Source organism: Lampetra fluviatilis, chromosome 48 (assembly GCF_964198595.1).
Source record: "Lampetra fluviatilis chromosome 48, kcLamFluv1.1, whole genome shotgun sequence".
In the NCBI taxonomy this organism is placed as follows: Eukaryota; Metazoa; Chordata; class Hyperoartia; order Petromyzontiformes; family Petromyzontidae; genus Lampetra; species Lampetra fluviatilis.
In genome coordinates this window covers 1305659-1324260 of record NC_136322.1, presented here as the reverse complement: position 1 = coordinate 1324260, position 18602 = coordinate 1305659, and the positions used below count along the sequence as shown (strand labels likewise).

The 18602-nt window shown below is 53.7% G+C and overlaps 1 protein-coding gene across 1 annotated transcript in view; it reads left to right on the top strand.

Annotated features, from left to right (window-relative positions):
• The window catches only part of LOC144947982 (uncharacterized), a 92289-nt gene extending 82697 nt beyond the window's left edge, over nucleotides 1-9592 (top strand). Inside the window, exons 8-10 of the mRNA XM_078877412.1 lie at nucleotides 3729-3871; nucleotides 5375-5551; nucleotides 9512-9592. Coding sequence (XP_078733538.1) covers nucleotides 3729-3871; nucleotides 5375-5551; nucleotides 9512-9592 — 401 coding nt within the window. The remainder of the gene's footprint in view (nucleotides 1-3728; nucleotides 3872-5374; nucleotides 5552-9511) is intronic.
• The last annotated feature ends 9010 nt before the right edge of the window (nucleotides 9593-18602 follow it).

Below are 18602 nucleotides of genomic sequence, written 5' to 3'. Positions count from 1 at the left end.
ATAAGATATCGGTGGCAGATGCGTACCCCCTGCCGCGTATGGATGACTCCCTCGACGCATTGTCGGGGGCTAAGTTCTTTTCCACACTGGACCTCTCTTCGGGATTTTGGCAGCTTCCCCTTGACGAGTCCTCACGGGAGAAAACCGCATTCCGTACGCCGCAGGGGTTATTTCAATTCAACTGTCTCCCGATGGGATTGAATGCGGCCCCTGCTACATTTCAAAGATTGATGGAGCTCGTTTTGACGGGGTTGCAGTGGGAGACATGTCTTATATATTTGGACGATATCATTGTCTTCAGCCGCACATTCGATGAACATTTGACGCGGCTGGAGACAGTGTTCACGAGGATGCGTTCTGCCAAATTGAAATTCAAACCAAAGAAATGTCACCTACTGCAACGGTCCGTCCGCTATTTGGGGCACATCGTGAGCGCTGAGGGAGTGTCCACGGATCCGGAAAAGACGGCGTGCGTCCGGGATTGGCCGACTCCGGCCACCGTGGGGGATGTTCGGCGGTTTTTGGGATTTGCCTCGTATTACCGAAGATTCGTGCCGGGTTTTGCGACGATTGCGAGGCCTTTGCATCTCCTTACGGGTAAAGGACGGAAGTTTGTTTGGGGACAGCCGGAGGAGGCGGCCTTTCGGAGTCTGCGTGATTTATTGGCCACGGCCCCAACATTGGATTACCCCGATTTCGATCACCCATTCATTCTTGATACGGACGCGAGTGACACAGGTATTGGGGCGGTGTTATCACAGTCTAAAGGGGGTGTAGAGCGTGTCGTGGCGTATGGTAGCCGAGTCTTGTCTCCTGCGGAAACCCGCTACTGTGTCACTCGCAGAGAACTATTGGCGGTTGTTTTTTTCCTACGGCAATTTCGACCATACCTCTACGGTCGTTCTTTTATTGTGCGTACGGATCATGCGGCCTTGCAATATGCCCTTAAAATTGACCAGCCATCCGGACAGTTGGCACGTTGGTTGGACACGCTACAGGAATTTTCCTTCCAAATTCAACATCGGAAGGGAGTGCGCCATGCGAACGCTGACGCACTTTCCAGATTACCGCGGCGCGCCCCTTGTAAATGTGAGTCGGGGACGCATAGGTGTTCGCCGATTCCAAACCCCCCTCAGCCGCTCACGTTGGCCGTCGAGAAGTCGGACACTCCGATGGAACCGGGACCGGCTGACGGGGTTTTGAATCTGCCGCGGTCTGTCTGGATCCGGGAACAGATGATGGATGAGTCATTGGTGTCCTTGCGGAAGCGGTCTGCTAAGGACAATGGGAGTCCGAGTACGGCTGTGGGGCCGCAAACCGCTCTCCGAGATGGTCTGCTTATGTGGCGGGAGGGGTTCCAGGAACGTTGGCGCCTGGTGGTACCAACGTCCTTGCGGTTCGAGTTGATTAGAACCCTCCATTGTGACACTCTCTTACATTTAGGGGTGCAGAAGACCTTGTTGACGTTGCAACGTCATTATTTTTGGCACGGCATGGCGACAGATGTCGTAGGGCACGTGCGCGCGTGCCCTGCGTGTGCACAACGTAAGCCGCCGAAACATCCTTACGTGCCGCCTCTCCAGTCGATTCAGGTGTCTCGAGTCAATGAATTGGTGGCGCTGGACATATTGGGACCTTTTCCACCATCGGCGAGGGGTAATAAATATTTGCTGGTAGGGGTTGAGTACCTCTCCCGTTGGCCGATGGCCTGGCCGTTGCCCGATCAGTCGGCCGCGGCCATTACCGACGCCTTTTTGTTTGGGTATATTATGGATAAGGGGGCGCCTGAGAGACTCCTCACGGACCAGGGCAGGAATTTTTCTTCTAAATTATTGGCGGAAGTGTGCGCGGGCCTTGGGACTAAGAAAGTACGGACATCCCCATACCATCCGCAGACGGATGGTATGGTTGAACGGCTGAACAGGACGTTGTCTGCCATGCTTTGCCATACCGTGAGTGAACAACAATCAGATTGGGATCTGCACATCCCCGGGGTGCTTTCGGCGTACAGGATGACGCCTCATGCGGCTACAGGATATTCGCCGTTTTACCTTATGTATGGTCGGGAAAACGTGCCGCCGGTGGATGTGCAATTGGGAACTGGGGTGAAGGGACCTCGTAAACCACTTCCTGAATACATTCAGGACACGGTTCGCCGAGTCACGGAGGCGCGGGAGAATGCCCGCGTGGCTACGGCCAAAGCCCAGGCCCGGAACGAGCGATATGCGCGACGGTCTGAGGGGGAGTGCCCTTGGAAGGTTGGGGACCTAGCCTGGCTTCATTGTCCACAGGTACGTCCGGGGACCTCGCCGAAATTGCACAAACCCTGGCATGGTCCCGTACGCCTCATTGCGGTTCCCAACCCACAGTCAGCACGCGTCCAGATTGGGTCTCGTCGCTGGGTTGTGCATACGTCGCGCTTGAAACCATATGTTGCTCCCTTACATGATGCGTCATCCCCCAATGTTGCCTTGCCGGGGTCTGTTGCTGCTGACTCTCCCCTGCCTGCGTCCATTGATCTCGCTAGAGCGCCTGTCGTACCTGTTCCAGACAGGCCGGCCGTGACATTGCGGGGGACGAGGGGCCCTGCTCGGAGGACGCCTGCCAGGTCTGCGGGACCTTCGAGCCCTGCAGCTCTTCCGACCCAGCTGCGGGCACGGTCACAGGACAAGCCCAAGACTAACTCTTTAGGGACACGGGACGTCGGTGGACTTCCGGCTACGACAGGGGGATTACCCCCTGTCATTCCTCGACTTTCATCGCGTTCCCGTTCTGCGAGTGGGCCGCCGACCGTCCGGGACGGGCCGGCGACCCGCACACGTTCCAAATCGCTTACGTTTCGTTGATTGTTGCTGTCTTGTTATTTTTTTCTTACAGTTGTATTTATTGCATGCTTTTGTACGTTCGTTGATGATAATTGCGTTGTTGTTGTTCTTGTTGTTACATTATATGCTTAGTGTCCTTTAGGGGGGGAAGCTCGGTTCGCCGCATTACGATTTGCTATTGGTCAGCCGAGGTCGGCTGGGATTTTTCTACGGGGGAGGGTGGTGTAATGCGGGCGTAAGCGACCTTCCGGAGGTGACGTCACGGGGGGTGGAGTCATGTGACGTGGGGGGAAGGTTCGGGGCTTTAAGCGGGTAAACCGGAAGGGGAAGGCAGTCGGGGTGTGAGCGGAATAGAGTGAGGCCACGCGGGCAAGAGTGGAGAGGGGGGGGGGGCGCCGACGGCCATCGGGAGCCAACCCCGAAGATAAGAGGAAGCTGCGGAGTGGTGTGCAGCTGAGGAGGAGACAGCCAGGAGGGCTGCGTGTTAGAGGCAGCGGTGTGGCTGCCAGGAGGAGCTGCGGAGAGAGAGAGAGAGAGGGGCTGCTTGTTAGAGGCAGCGGTGTGGCTGCCAGGAGGAGCTGCAGAGAGAGAGAGAGAGAGCAAGAAGCTGGGAGAGCTGCGGAGGGAGAAGAGCAGCAGCGAGTACAGCCAAGGGGGGCTGTGTGAGAGAAACAGCAGCGGAGCTGCTGTTGTGGATCGGGCCGACATTGGAGTCAGCACTGTGGAGAAGCTACAGAGTAAAGACAGCCGTGTGGGTGTACAGCACGAACCGAATAATAAAGGACACTGAGCCAGACATCGTGGTCCAGTCGTTTATTACACATTGCAGCGAAAGTACGTAAAGCTCACATCGGGGTTGTTACCGTATCATCGTATTGGCCGCGTGCGTCTGTGTGTCATCAGTCTCAGGCTCGGCCTACGACACTTTGCAGCAAGTTCGGCTTCCAGTCGTCGACTACGCGACGTGCAGCGGCGCCGATTGGTGGAGTGTCTGGGTGAGGCCCAGCATGATATGTGCTGGTGACAGCCTCCACGCTGTCTGCAAAGTGAGTCTATCGGCAGATCTTCTCCATATTCTTTCCGTATGGCTGCTGCTGATACTACCAAATGGACCAATCAGTTCCAATAACAAAGCAAATATTATCAGAGAATGTTTGTTTTCATGTATTGTCACAAGTATGTGTGGTGAATGCAGACTTGATGCCTTGCAAAAGGTATATATTTGGTGTTTTAACATCTTGACATACCTGTTTTATTGCCAGAAAAGGTAAAACCTATTCTTATTTTTAATAATTTTTTATACTGGCAAAAATGTCTCGTAGATACTTTTCATCAGTAATTATCCAGCATTTTTGAAAATCCGGCGCCCCCTTCCCCTCTAATCCGCCGGCTAATTGATTATCTACTGTAGTATAAAATAAATGGTATTATATCTTTACATATCAACAATATGGTTGTGCAGTATAGATGCGCAATGAATTGCTGAGCATGCTCTGTGTAGGTACTTTACCACGTTACAATCCACCAAAATATTTTGAAATTCAAGTTCTTTCCGTTTACGTTCCTGTTTTCAGAAACTCATCCTGGGTGTAAACCGGAGTGTGCCTGTGTAAGCAAATAAGGATAAACATATATTAAAGTAGATTCATAATTAATTCGTTTAAATCTGGTGGGTTGTGTCTGTGAGGTTACAACAAGTTAAGTCAATCTTACATTTTAATATTCACGTGGCGTCTTTATGGTACAAATCCGCCACCCAAAGTGGTTAAGCAACACGGGTTATTTTGGGTGTGTGAATTTTTATTCTGACTTCGAGGATCGTGTGCTGAAGATGCTTGGCTTAGTTTCAAAAGAAAACCTCGTACATTTCATTGCAACAAAAAAACATTAGAGGTGAGAATGATTCTTCAACTCACCAGTGAGCTAAACAGAAACACAATTGGCAAGTAAAATGTTTGAACAAGTGACGCAAAAAATGTGTTGCGATCGAAACATCGTGGTTTTTGGTTATTTTCTTTGAACCTATCTACGTGACGTCACAGGAAGACCCAAAGAATATATATTCCTGCAGTCACGAAAACTTTAAGTCAAGATTTTGACAAGAGGCACCTACTCTGCAGTCACCCGATTCAAGGCCAGACCCAAGCCCTTACATTGCCTCCTCTGCCTTTTGACTGTGGGCGCCACGGTGGCTAGGCGATGTTTACTACCTCGCCTGGTATACAGGAGGTCGCGGGTTTGATTCCAACCTTGACGCCTGCTGTATATTTGGAGTTTGCGGTGCCTCTCTCTCTCCCCGTGGTCATGTGGATTTTTCTCTGTGCCTCCAGTTTTTCCCTCCATATTTAGAACTATGCGTCTCGAGTAATTTGGCTGCTATAAATTTCTACATGATGACAAGCCACTTCGTTGCGCTACAATTTGTGATAGCCAGGTCGCTTCTGAAAAAGAACAGCATTTACGATACGTAAATCTACATTGTATTGCATCGCACAATAAAGTTTACAGAGTGCGTTGTTCACCGGTATTGCTATTGTTGTCATACGTAGGGCGACTCGGGTGGCCCACTCAACTGCAACACGAGCGGAGGCTGGATGGTGCACGGCATCACGAGCTTCGTGTTCAACAGGAGCTGCAACATGACTAACAAGCCTAGCGTATTCACGCGCGTGTCCGACTACAGCTCGTGGATTTCGTCCGTCACTGGGATGCAGTTCCCCACGACGGTGCGTGGATCGTGACGACGGCAGGAGCGAGCTTGCGTTTGACAGAGCCGCCATCCTCTATGTCTTAAATGCACTTCACACAACCACAAGCAACTTACGAACACTGCTCAAGTCCAAATGATGAAGCCACTTTGCTGAGCTGCATTTGCGGCACAAGGTCACTCAGCACATGACCTACAATAGTTTACCAGCAGGGAGTGGGGTGGGGGGATAAATAAGATGCTTTGTGTAATCTCGATTGATATCATTTCTGGGTCACTTTTCGCATATTCGGGGCAAAACGTGGACCATGATTCTGACATATGATGGACTCCTACCCGTCTTTTGAATGCCATCACGTGACCTTCAAGGTACACTGTAGCCAGGGTGGCCTGCCAGATCCAAACCATCAACTTCTGCAACTAGCAGTGCCAAGTCCTTTTGCTGGCACACTGAGGAGGGAATTTATATCGCGTCTTAACCGAGGAACTTTACAAAGAATTAACAACAGTACAAATGAGCGTAATGGTGCAGTTGAGGTGAATTAAATAGATGAGAGGAAGGAATTGGGCAATTATGTGATGCGTGAATGCATTGAGCTCGAAATTGATGACAGTACATTTTGATGAATGTATTTAATGAATGGGGTTAATGAGTGGTAACCATATAATGAGAACGTGATGAGGGAATGGTAACGATGGTGGTGGTTATGAGGGGGAGGTTAATGAAGACTGCATAGCTGGCTGGCTATACAGCTACGACGAGGTAGAGATGGCAGCGACGACAGCCAGGACCCGAACCCCCACAACAGCCCCGAACCCCCGTTTGCCTTTTCCTTATATTCACCCAGCGTGTCCAAGCCCCGCCCTTGGTCATACCCAACTCCTGGAACTCTATCGCTGGTTCCAGGGGCTTCCAGTTCAATCCCCTCCTTGACCATTGGCCCAGTTACGGCCCGTTGTGTTCGCTTGCATGTGTTGTTCTCTAACGCACCCATGGCCACCAGATGACATCTTGTCACTACATCTGTGTTTCTTTGCTGTTTACAGACAGCTACTACTGAGGCGGGAAGACTTTGGAAGATAGCGCCATGATTGCTTCTTTATTGGCTACAGACCATGTGACAGCAGCCATCGCACGGTGGGGAGGAGGCACACGGGGGCTGGGGTGAGGATTAGTTGAGGGGGGTGGGTGCAGGTGGGGTGGGGGCAGTCGATGGGGGGACTGGGGGTGGAAGCTTTCACGGTGCATTGTAGTACAGTTGTACTCCAATACAGGGACTCCTCTACTTACGAATGAGTTAGGCTCCAGAGGTCTCTTCGTAAGTCGATTTGTTTCTAAGTCCAAATTTACTCCTGTTGATTCCAACCATGTACGGCATGTACACTAAACATGGGGAATGGCTTTAAACGTCGTTTAATTTCCTGTAGATGTAGATGCCACTGGATAAATCATGGTCTACAGATGTAGATGCCACTGGTTATTCATGTTTTGCAGATGTAGATGCCACTGTTTCTTCACGTGGCATCTACATGAAATACGGACAGGTTTGTTTGTATCTCTGAAAGTTCGCAAGTCTAATGTTCGTAAGTAGAAAAGTCCCCCCGATCACGTCGTTTCGGAAAAACATGTCATCACTTTATTGTTAACACCACTACCTGATTTGCGTCACCTAAACCCACTTACATCACTGAAACCATAATTTGTCCTTTCTCATATCCATCACCTCTCATCCGTCGGCTTGACCTACCTTGTAAATTGCTTCGATCTACATTGTTTCCATATACATCGTCACACTTTTTCCGAACGTTTTCCAGATGTAAATTGGGATATTACTTTATATTTGTGGTATTCTATGGAAATTATTAAGAACGTCTATTACCACTGCTACCACGGTGACCTTTCTGGCGAAATTCATTCGTTAATTTATCCATCTATAGTCGTCTATCAGCCTGACTTTTTCATCTCATCCGTACTTTGTACAACTACAATGCTGGTAACAACACACTCACCCAACCACTCAATCAGCCACTCACCAATTCAATCACCCACTCAACCAATAAATCCCTCACCCTTCACACCATACTGCAGGCCACAACACAACATGCAACCACTCACTCGATCACCAAATCACCAAATAAGTCAACTCTTCACGAATGCAATCAATCCCTCACCCACTCACCACACCGCAGGTCACAACACTTAATTTATTTTGAGTATGACCACGTAATGATATTGCCATTTTTTGTGTCATTACAACCCTCCACCATCGGGGATTTTGTGATCTCAAACCTGATCATGTAGAGCAGGGCTCAGAAACCTTTCAAGAAAAGAAAGCCATTCTTTTTTAGTCTTTGACCAAAATAGTTTGACAGCCACAGCAGCGGGTATACAGCAGATCACAACAAAAACATTTAGACTTAAAACAACTCAATAGGTGATGGGATAAACTGTTGTTTATTTATTTTTTTTCCTCCCTGGATATTCATTAACAATATAGTTTTACTGTTGTACATTTTGTTTTCACTACCAAGATAGACTCCCATTCTCTGCCATATTTAATCAATTATCTTTAGGTGAAATCATATTTCAGATTAACTTTTTTTGTTTAAATGGCTGCCCACTACGGGGAAGCCAAAGAGCCGCATGCTGACTCTGGAGCCGCAGGCTGCCGACCCCTGCTCTGGAGTCATCCTTGTGTAGTCACGTAGAATGAGTCACTAGAGTACATAGCATGGGGTGCTTGGAAAGAGGAGGATTATGGGTACAGCAGCCCGATCTGCCAATGAGACACATGGCTGGAGTCTGGAACCTTCTGGTGAGATCAGGAGGGGGCCTGGCCGATGGCGGAGCCTGGCCACGCCGGGGAGGATATAAGGGAGGCTCCGACACTCAGTCGGGGCTGTCGTCTGGGAAATGAACTCGTCATGCTGCCGTCGTCCTCGTTTTCACCTTCTCGGCAACGCTGGTCGAGTAGCATACGGACCGTGGGTAGATATCCCATGTGACTATATGGAATGGAATAAAGGATGTGCCTCCAACTCTTAGTATGTCCACATTGATACACTCCACCGCGCTCTGAATCCAGAGTGTGACTTTATTCCTAGCAGTAAGGATTTTCTTCTTTGCTTAGTTTAGTTGAATTTAAATCTCCAAAAGTGTAGTCTTTCTTCTGCTATTTGTGAACAATACATTTGAGGACGAGAATTATTCGCCTGACCTATATAAAAAATACTGTGACGATACATAAGGATGTATTGGCAGTACACCGGTACAGCATAACGCAACGATCATCATAGAACAGTCTTACGATGTCGTTGTTGCCCCTTGAGTGAGCTGCAGACTCTCCATCAGAAGTGGCACTTAGATGCAGCAGTTGCTTTCCCATTTGAACGTGTGGTGATACCACCACGAGTCGTAACCTTTTAATGCCACCGTTCGCCCAAAACTATTCCGGAAATGAATCGAAGAACCGTCTCGATCAAGTCTAGGGCAAGAGCAGTCAAGTCTGCCTTTGGAACACGGAGCCAGCCAATCGTCATCAGGCGGGGTGCTGCAATACGGCAACAGACTGCGAAACTTCGTGTTCAGCCGTTCATAAACATTCGTCTTCTGACAGCTTCGACATCACGAGAACAGATTCTAAGGCACCACCACCCCACATTTATTTTCTGGCCGGGATTGAGAGTTTTTTTTATATCGCGCACCACCAATGTACCACCAATACGTTAATTTGCAGAACAGTTATTGAAAGTGAACATTGTATAAAAAAATACATAGCTGATGGTCCCAAGACACAACCCTGACTGGGATCCGCACTTCCCATTGCCGAATGGTTTGGTTGTATGCACTCGACAGATGCTCATGAGAAATTTTGATTGGGACACGTGGCATTTTACAATGAGCGTTGTGCTCTTGGGATACATCTTCAGACCGACCTTCACAATGATTTACATGTGTGTGCGTGTATTTATATTTCAGAAACCATCATCGTCGACTACAAAGATGTTGGTGTATGCTCAGCTCCCGCTGTTGCTCTTGCTGGCCCAGGTGTTCATTTAGCCGACTGACTTTGAAGAAGCATGATTCGATTTACGTGCCAAATTCTTCTTTAATATTCAAACAATGTTTTACTGCTGATCTACAAAGCACACATTCTGCAGAAGTTTGAATACTGTTGTCATATCTGGGGTGGAGCACACCCAGTTCAATACCAGTCGAGGGCAATTGATAGAATTCAGTGCAAACTAGTCGTCTTCTTCTTTGGAAGGGCATTTTTCGGGATTGGAACAATTTAAAAATGTATGTCGAGATTTGATATCCACTCGACTGCTTCAGGAGTAGCCTCGTGGATTTGTTTCAACTCGCGGTTGAATGATCCGATTGGGCAGTCGTTCACGATATGTTTACATGGTCTGAGATGTTGCTTCACAGTCACAAACTGTGCAGGCAGCTGTACGACTGCCTTATTCCTACTAACGCTGTGACGTAGTTATGTTTACTCAATCGCGTTATATCCAATTCGCATCAGAATAGTAATAAAAATGTGTTCCCTAAATACATTAATCACATTATATCCAGTTCGCGTTATGAAAACAACACGCAGCATTATTGGAGAACAGACTGTACTGAGATTATTAGTCGAATGGTCTACAGTGTTGCATCAACGGTGTTTGTGTTGCATGTGTTGGGGCCGCTGGTCCCCGAAGTCCCTCCCTGCTCCGTGCCTATGGCAGGAGCTCTTCCGTGCGCCGACCCCTTGCTGCTCTGCGAGCAGCTGCTGCCGTCGCAGGGCTCATCGCCCGACGGCTCCCCTCCCCGGTCCGTCCCTCCGCGAGCTCGTGTGAGAGGCATAGCTCGCCGCACGCCCTCATTCACCTGCAGACGCTGCGTTGTCTCTCCACGGATCACGCGCTATTAAACGGGGGTCAGGGGTCGGAGGGCGAACGACGCTGCCCTCACACTGCTCGAGTCCCGGCGGCCACAGACGGAGCGGGGGCCTGCGGACGCACCGACCCCTTCCCCCACACTACGAGCACACACACCTGCACACACGCGACACCCACTCGTGCGCCGCTCTACGCAGCGCTCACTCACGCGGCGAACCACTGTGTACACACGCGCACCCACACGTTCCCACTGCTCGACAAGATCACGCGAGGCCACGCTTCGCTATTAATAATTAATTATTCGCTACCTGGTAACTAATGTTGAATCAGTGAGTCGACGAGGCTGGCCTATTCCACTAAACCTGTACCTATTCCTTATCTATCGGCTATTATCCTACTTCACCTTCTTCCTCCCTGTTAGATGCCCACGGCGGTTCGTTGATCCCGTACTCGCAGCGTGCCTCGATGCGTCTCACGGACGTTCGGGTTGCTGGACTGGAGAGCGTCCTGTCGCCTGGCGCTGGAGAGAAGAGACCCCGATCTCTCCTTTTCCCCCCTTTTTTATCCTCCCTACATCAAAGGGATGCGGCTCCGCGCCGGACGGTGGCCCTCAGCTTTTCCTTAACAATGGGCTCGCGTCCTCTAGCACGCGCACCGCGGTTCCGGACGCCTGTGATATGCTAATCAATGTGCGGCATTGCGCGGCGTAAATTCGAATTAATCCCTTTCCCTCCCTAACAATCGTGCCTGCGCGCTCAAGCATAATTATCCCAACCATCCATGACTATGCGCAAGAGCCCCTGCGGTCCCGCTGCTCATGCTGTCCCGTCCCTCCCCTGCTTGCCCCGTCGACACGTGGGTGGTGTGTGTGGGGGATGCGCTTCAACCGCGGTGGCCGAATGTCCCTCGCCTCGGCCATGCCATCTTGAGGCAGGTCGCAGCGCCGCGGTGCAACGTAGCGTCGGGGGAGGCCGTCCAATTCCCTGATCGCCGGAAATCGTGAGAGTTAATCCCGATAAGGGTTTCTCGGATAAAAACCGGTCGATCAGGTGACCTTCCCTTCCAGCTCTATGGGGGGGGAGGGTGGAAATGCGTGCAGGTGTGTTCATGTGAGGTGAGGTGAGGTGGACGAGGGGTTGGCTCCGTTGCTTGGTGGTGGCGAGGTCGGGGATGGGGCGCCTGCTGAACGGCTTCGTGGTGGCGGCATCACATAGCCCCCCGAGGTGCCAGTCCCCGTCCCGGGTTGACTGGAGCACCTTGCTTGGGCCGCGCCCACGAGGAAACGTTGTGGGGTCCGGGGGATCCGTCTGGACCTGGTGGCTGGTCTCGTGGCGGGTGGCTCCGTCCTCTGTAGCTCCTGCGGCAACCTCCTCCTCCACTCCAGCAGCTCTCCCCGTCCTCCGGCACCTGTGGGCTGGGGCACAAACTCAGCAGCGGAAGGGTTTAGGGGCCGTCGTCCGCGTCGTCTCCTGACTGGATCGGGGCGTCTCGGGGGCCCGGCCAGGCCCATGTAGGGTGCGAGGCCCCCCAACACGAGGGGTGCGGGTACTCCGGGATTTCGGGGCCTTCGGGTGACGGAGTTCTCTCTCGCCGGGGCCGCTTTCCACGGTTTTAAGCGGCGGACGTTGACCACCGTCTCTCGATCCCTCTCCCCGCCATAAATTAGTACCGTCCAGGGGGAGATCTGTCGCACCACGGTCCAGGGTCCCCGCCAGTCAGTTTCCCCACCTGCCCGGCCCCGACGCGAGGGGTGTGTAGCCACACCTTAGCGCCTGTCAGGAATAAGGGGGGTTCCATGCGGGGTCGGGTGCCCTGTTCCTGCCGCCGATGCGCGGCTTCCCCTTGCGGGTATGCTCGGCCTCAGGCTTCTCGCAGGGTCTCCAACAGGTGTTCCACGGGGCGGCTTCCCTCCTCCGGCTGGGGGGAAGGGACGCCGAATAGCAGATCTGCGGGTAAACGAGACTCGCGGCCGAACATCATTAAAAACGGGGTTTGTCCCGTCGACGTGTGTACGGTGGTGGCGTAGGCGAAAAGGGCGTAGGGGAGGTGTTCGTCCCAATCCCGTTGATTTGCGGCCGCCATACGTTTGAGTTTCCCCGCTAGGGTCTGATTCATGCGCTCTACCATACCGTTCGCTTGGGGGTGGTACGCTGTGGTTCGGTCCTTCTGGATTCCGAATTCTCGGCACAGTGCCTGGAACAGCTCGGCCTCGAACTCGCTACCCTGGTCGGTGAGGACTCGTTCTGGGATCCCGTGCTTCAGTACGTAATGTTCCACAAATGCCCGGGCCACCACCAAGGCCGTTTTATCAGGAATGGCCACTGCCACGGGGTAGTGGGTGAAATACTCTACTGCGACCAGGATATACCAGTTGCCTCGATGGGATCGCGGGAATGGCCCCTGTAGGTCGATCCCGACCAGCTGATTCGTGCGGCTGACGCGGAACGGCCTTAGGGGTACCTGGTATCGTGCCGGTTTCGGCCCGCACTACTGACAGGCGCGGCAGCCCTGTACCCAGGCCGCCACGTCTTGTGCCAATTTGGGCCAGAGATACTGGCGACGCAGGGTCTCTCGCGTGTGTCGTTCCCCATCGTGGCCCCCGAGTGGGTGGTCATGCACCAGCCGTAGCAGCTGGGGTCGCACCTGGGCAGGAACACAGATGCACCCCGGCTGGCCGGCCTCGGTTAACTCCCGTACCACTCCGTTCTGCACACACAACCGGGCATACAAACCGCTCCAGGGTCCTGGTAGGGTGCTCTTTTCCTCCCGCAGTGCCGCCTCCACTGCCGCCAGATCCGGATCTCGCTGCTGGGTCTGTCTCAGCAGCTCGTCGTTTAGGCCCGGGAAGGCGCAGCCGACGTCCTCCTGGATCCGTCCGATCGGGTCCCGAGCCGCGGGTCCCGCGCTTGCCGGGCGGTCGACGGGATCCTCGGTGCCACCTGTGAGGGTCTCTGTGGCGCACACTGCGCTCTCTCTCGCTGGAGGGGGGTCAGTGGCCGCGGCCTCTCGGGGGTCCGTTGCCTGCCGGCAGTGTCCCCCCGTGAAACACGGGCAGGCCTCCTCCGCCCTTGTCTCGGCGTACACCGTGGGTCGCCTCGACAAGGCGTCCGCGTTTGCATGCGTCCGGCCAGCCCGATACTCGATTTGCAGGTTGTACTCCTGCAACTGCGCCAACCACCGGGCCATCTGCCCCCGCGGCTCCTTGAATGTAAGAATGAACTGCAGAGCATAATGGTCAGTGCGTACGCGACATCATCTGCCGTACAAATACGGCCGGAACTGTTTGCATGCGAAAATCACGGTGTACAACTCTTGGCGGGTCACGCAATAGTTCAGCTCGGCCCCACTCAAGGTCCGGCTGCCGTACGCGATGACTCGTTCCGTCCCATCCTGTACCTGTGACAACACCGCGCCCAGCCCGCTGCTGCAGGCGTCGGTGTCCAAAATAAAATCGGTGGTAAAATCGGGGAAAGCGAGGGTGGGGGGCGTGGGTGAGGTGATCTTTGAGAGTGGTGAAGGCCGTCTGGCAGGCCCCCGTCCACTGATAGGGGTGCTTAGGGGAGGTGAGTTGGGTGAGAGGGCATGCAATCTCGCTGAATCCCTTTACAAATCGACGATAATAGGTGGCGAGCCCCAAAAATGATCTGATCTCCGTCAGATTCCTTGGCCGTGGCCACTCCACTACGGCGCGTACCTTCTCCGGATCGGTGTGCACGCCTGCCTCGCTGACGCGATGCCCGAGGTACCCCACCTCGCGTTGTGCGATGTAACACTTACGTAGCTTGAGCTTGAGATGAGCCGCTCGCAGTCGCTGGAACACCTCTCGAAGCCTGAACCAATGCTCAGACAAAGATCTACTGAACACTATCACATCGTCCAAGTAAATCAGGCACTGTTCCCATTGCAAGCCCCGCATCACCAACTCCATCAGCCGCTGGAACGTCGCGGGCGCATTGGTGAGTCCGAACGGGAGTACTCGAAACTCGAATAGCCCCATCGGGGTGGTGAATGCGGTTTTTGGCCGATCCTCCTCTGCCATCTCCACCTGCCAGTACCCGGATGCGAGATCGAGGGTGGAAAAATATCGCGCTCCGGCGAGGCTGTCGAAGGTGTCGTCGATGCGGGGTATGGGGAAGGCATCGCCGAGCGTGACTGCATTTAGTTTACGGTAATCGACGCAGAACCGGGTTGACCCATCCTTTTTCGTTACTAGTACCACTGGGGCTGACCAGGGGCTCGCCGAGGGCTGAATTATGTTATCGCGAAGCATGTCCCCAACTGCCTCTTTGATTTGGGCGCGTTCGGGTGCGCCAACTCGGTACGCAGGGAGTTTGATGGGTCGGGCTGCACCGGTGTCAATTTGGTGCTTAACAAGATCGGTCCAACCCACGTCCGAGTCGTGTTCACTGAATACGTCGGCATACTTCCGCAGTAACTCGCGCAGCCGATCGGCCTCTCCCTTAGGTAAATCCGCCCATGGTACATGTAACGCGTCGAGCAGGGGAATTACCTCGGCTCGGGGAGTCGGGCCGACTCGCCAGGCCAGGTCCTGGTCACCCTCAGGACGACCGGGGTCCTCAGCCCAGAGTGCGAACACCGAGTTGTTAGAGTGGCGTGCGTGCAGGGGGTGTACGGTGGCTATCGGGGTGCGCCGTCGCAGTATCGCTGGGGTACTGTGGGGGTTAAACATCCGCATAAACAATCGGTCCCCATCTGCGTTTACCATCGTGGCGGATCCCACGACCCCATACCGTTTTGCCAACTCCGGGTGAGGAGTTAGCATTACCTCTCCTGATGGTCGGAGCGCGGGGTCGGTGGGGGATGTTGCCACCGGCACCAGCATCTCGGTGAGCGGCCCGATGGTGACTGCCGTCGCCAGGATAGCGGCCACAGGTGCGAAGCGGGGGCGCGTTGGTTCTCGTCCCAGGAACGGTATCCGCTTGCCGTTGCTCTCCATGGTGGCGCATCGCTGGCGGGGTTGCACGTTGAGTCCCAGCTGTTCTAAGAGGTCGGTACCTGCGATACACTCGTGACACAACGCACTCGACACGTAGAACTCCTGGGTGCACACCTGGCTGCCTATGCGGACCTCTAAGGTGGCTCTCCCCAGCAGCCCCATTCCGGCTCCGCTCGCCGTGTGCAGCACGCGGTCCGGTGCCTGCAGGTGACGCACGTCGACAGTGCGCTCACGAGCGAGGCCACCGCCCCTGTGTCCAGCAGGATTCGGGTATGCACTCCGTTTACCTCCCCTTCCACCAGCGACGTGGCCCCCGTGATCCCCGCCACCAGCTCCCGTAGCCAGTCGCCAGGAGTCACCATTTCCGTGGGCGTTGTTGCTGGAACCTGTGTGGAGATCACTCGCTCGCCATTATTCTCATTATCGTCTATTTGTATCGGGACCGCGTCGATTGCACCCCTAGTTGGTCCGCTTTCTAGGGGGCGTTGGAGTTTTAACCCCCGCGTCTGCCTAGCTCGGGTGATTTCAGGACAGTCTCTCACTAGATGCCCTCGGCGGTCGCACATATAACATGCCCGGGGAGGGGGGGCGGCTCCGTAGCGGGTCCCCTGTCCACTCCCTCTCCCTCCCCCAGTACGCAGTTGTCCCACATCGGACTCTAATTGGGCTACCCCCCCGGCCAGCCCCCCTACGGTCGAGCGTAGTTCCCCCATCTCAGACTGGAGGGTCTTCATATTTTTATTCGCTTCCTCGCGTACCTGGGTTACCCTCTCACCTACGTGGGTTACCTTACCGTCCATTCGGTCTACTCGGCCAGCAATATCTCCCATGCCGGTCTGTAACCCAGCTACCCAACCCGGGGTTGTCTCGCGGGGTCTCTGTGCCTCTCTTGCCCGTCTCCCTATGGGGCTGGCGGGCTCATCCTCATCCTCCTCCTCGTCAGGGATCAGGCTCGCCACGGTGTACTCCTGTCCCGACCCTCGGAGCTGCGCGCGTTCGCTGGAGAGCTCCTCACACTCCAGCGCTTGCTCGACTAGGGTATCGAAGGGGAGGCCTGCGCTACTCTTTTTGGGCTGCCACCACGCGGTGCGAGCTAGGTACCTGAGTAGCTTGTCTGCAGCTAGCGCGTCAATGACCTCCTTCGAGAACTCTGGACGGGCAATCCGGGTTAGTGATCGCACGTCCTCAGCGTAGTCTCGGAAGTCCTCGCCAGTTTGGCGTCGGCGCGCCTCTAAGGCCGTCTTCGCCCGTATCGCGTTGCGCGTGCCGAAACGCAGGTCTAATCTACGCATTAGTTCTTCTAGTTGGGTTTGCGCGCTTTCGGGTAGTGCCTCTACAAAGTCGGCTGCCCACCCATCTAAGTTTAACTTAAGATGTCGCAACGCCTGTGCGTCCGACCAGCCATTAAGCTCTTTAGCCCCTATGATATTACGGGAAAACGCTTTCCATGTAGGGGTCCCCTGGCCGGTGAACACATGCCATACCTTTGCGTGGAGTAGCGCGCCACCTTCCCGTGAAGATGTGAGGGTTCGTACGACTTCTGACACCATGTTGTTGGGGCCGCTGGTCCCCGAAGTCCCTCCCTGCTCCGTGCCTATGGCAGGGGCTCTGCCGTGCGCCGACCCCTCGCTGCTCTGCGAGCAGCTGCTGCCGTCGCTGGGCTCATCGCCCGACGGCTCCCCTCCCCGGTCCGTCCCTCCGCGAGCTCGTGTGAGAGGCATAGCTCGCCGCACGCCCTCGTTCACCTGCAGACGCTGCGTTGTCTCTCCACGGATCACGTGCTATTAAACGGGGGTCAGGGGTCGGAGGGCGAACGACGCTGCCCTCACACTGCGCGAGTCCCGGCGGCGACAGACGGAGCGGGGGCCTGCGGACGCACCGACCCCTTCCCCCACACTACGAGCGCACACACCTGCACACACGCGACACCCACTCGTGCGCCGCTCTACGCAGCGCTCACTCACGCGGCGAACCACTGTGTACACACGCGCACCCACACGTTCCCACTGCTCGACAAGATCACGCGAGGCCACGCTTCGCTATTAATAATTTATAGATAGATCGTTTATTGTCATTGTCACCAGTACAACGAAATTGAAAATGCTCACCAGTCAGGGCATCATTCATAAATTTAAATTAAATAAAACAAGAAAATAAAAATAAAATTAAATGAAAGATAATCAATTTATACTATATATAAAACAGCCCAAGTATACCCACATACCCACATAAGGTTACATTTTGTCATTGCACATCTCTATTTCACAGTCAATTGAAAAATACTATTACTTTATAATTAATTAGCATTATTGAGTGTGGTGATCGCTGTAGGATAAAAGCTCTGTTTGAATCTGTTTGTCCTTGTTTTGACTGATCTGAATCGTCTGCCTGATGGCAACAGCTCAAACAGTGAGTGTCCAGGGTGAGAAGAGTCCTTTATAATGTTCTGTGCTTTTTTGATGCAACGTGAACTGTGTAGTTCTTCCAGTGTGGGGAGATGGCAGCCGGCGATCTTTTGGGCTGTGTTGATGACCCTCTGGAGCGCTTTCCTCTGAGCCACTGTGCAGCTGGTGTACCATACACAGATGCAGTATGTGAGAATGCTCTCGATGGAGGCTCGGTAGAAGGACACCAGCAGTTTCTGTGTGATGTTATTATTCCTGAGGATTCTCAGGAAGTAAAGTCTCTGCTGGGCCTTTTTCAGAAGCTCAGTGCTGTTGGCGCTCCAGGTCAGGCCCTCCCCAATGTGGACTCCCAGGAAGCAGAAGTCTGCCACCCTCTCCACACAGTCCCCGCTGATGATTAGTGGTGGAGTGTCCGTTTTCTTTCTCCTGTAGTCTATTATGAGCTCCTTGGTCTTTGCGGTGTTAAGGAGCAGGTTGTTGCCCCTGCAGTATGCTGTCAGCCGCTCCACCTCGTCCCTGTAGGCAGACTCATCCCCCCAAGAGATGAGCCCCACCACTGTGGTGTCATCAGCAAACTTCACAATGGTGTTGCTATGGTGGACGGCGGCACAGTCATGTGTGTAGAGGGAGTAGAGCAGGGGGCTCAGTACACAGCCCTGGGGGGAGCCGGTACTGAGGCTCAGGGCTGTGGATGTATGACGGCCCACTCTGACCCTCTGTCTGCGGCCCGAGAGGAAACTATGTATCCACATGCAGGTGGAATGTGGAATCCCCAGGTCGCCCAGTTTTTCCACCAGTTTGTGTGGGAGGATGGTGTTGAA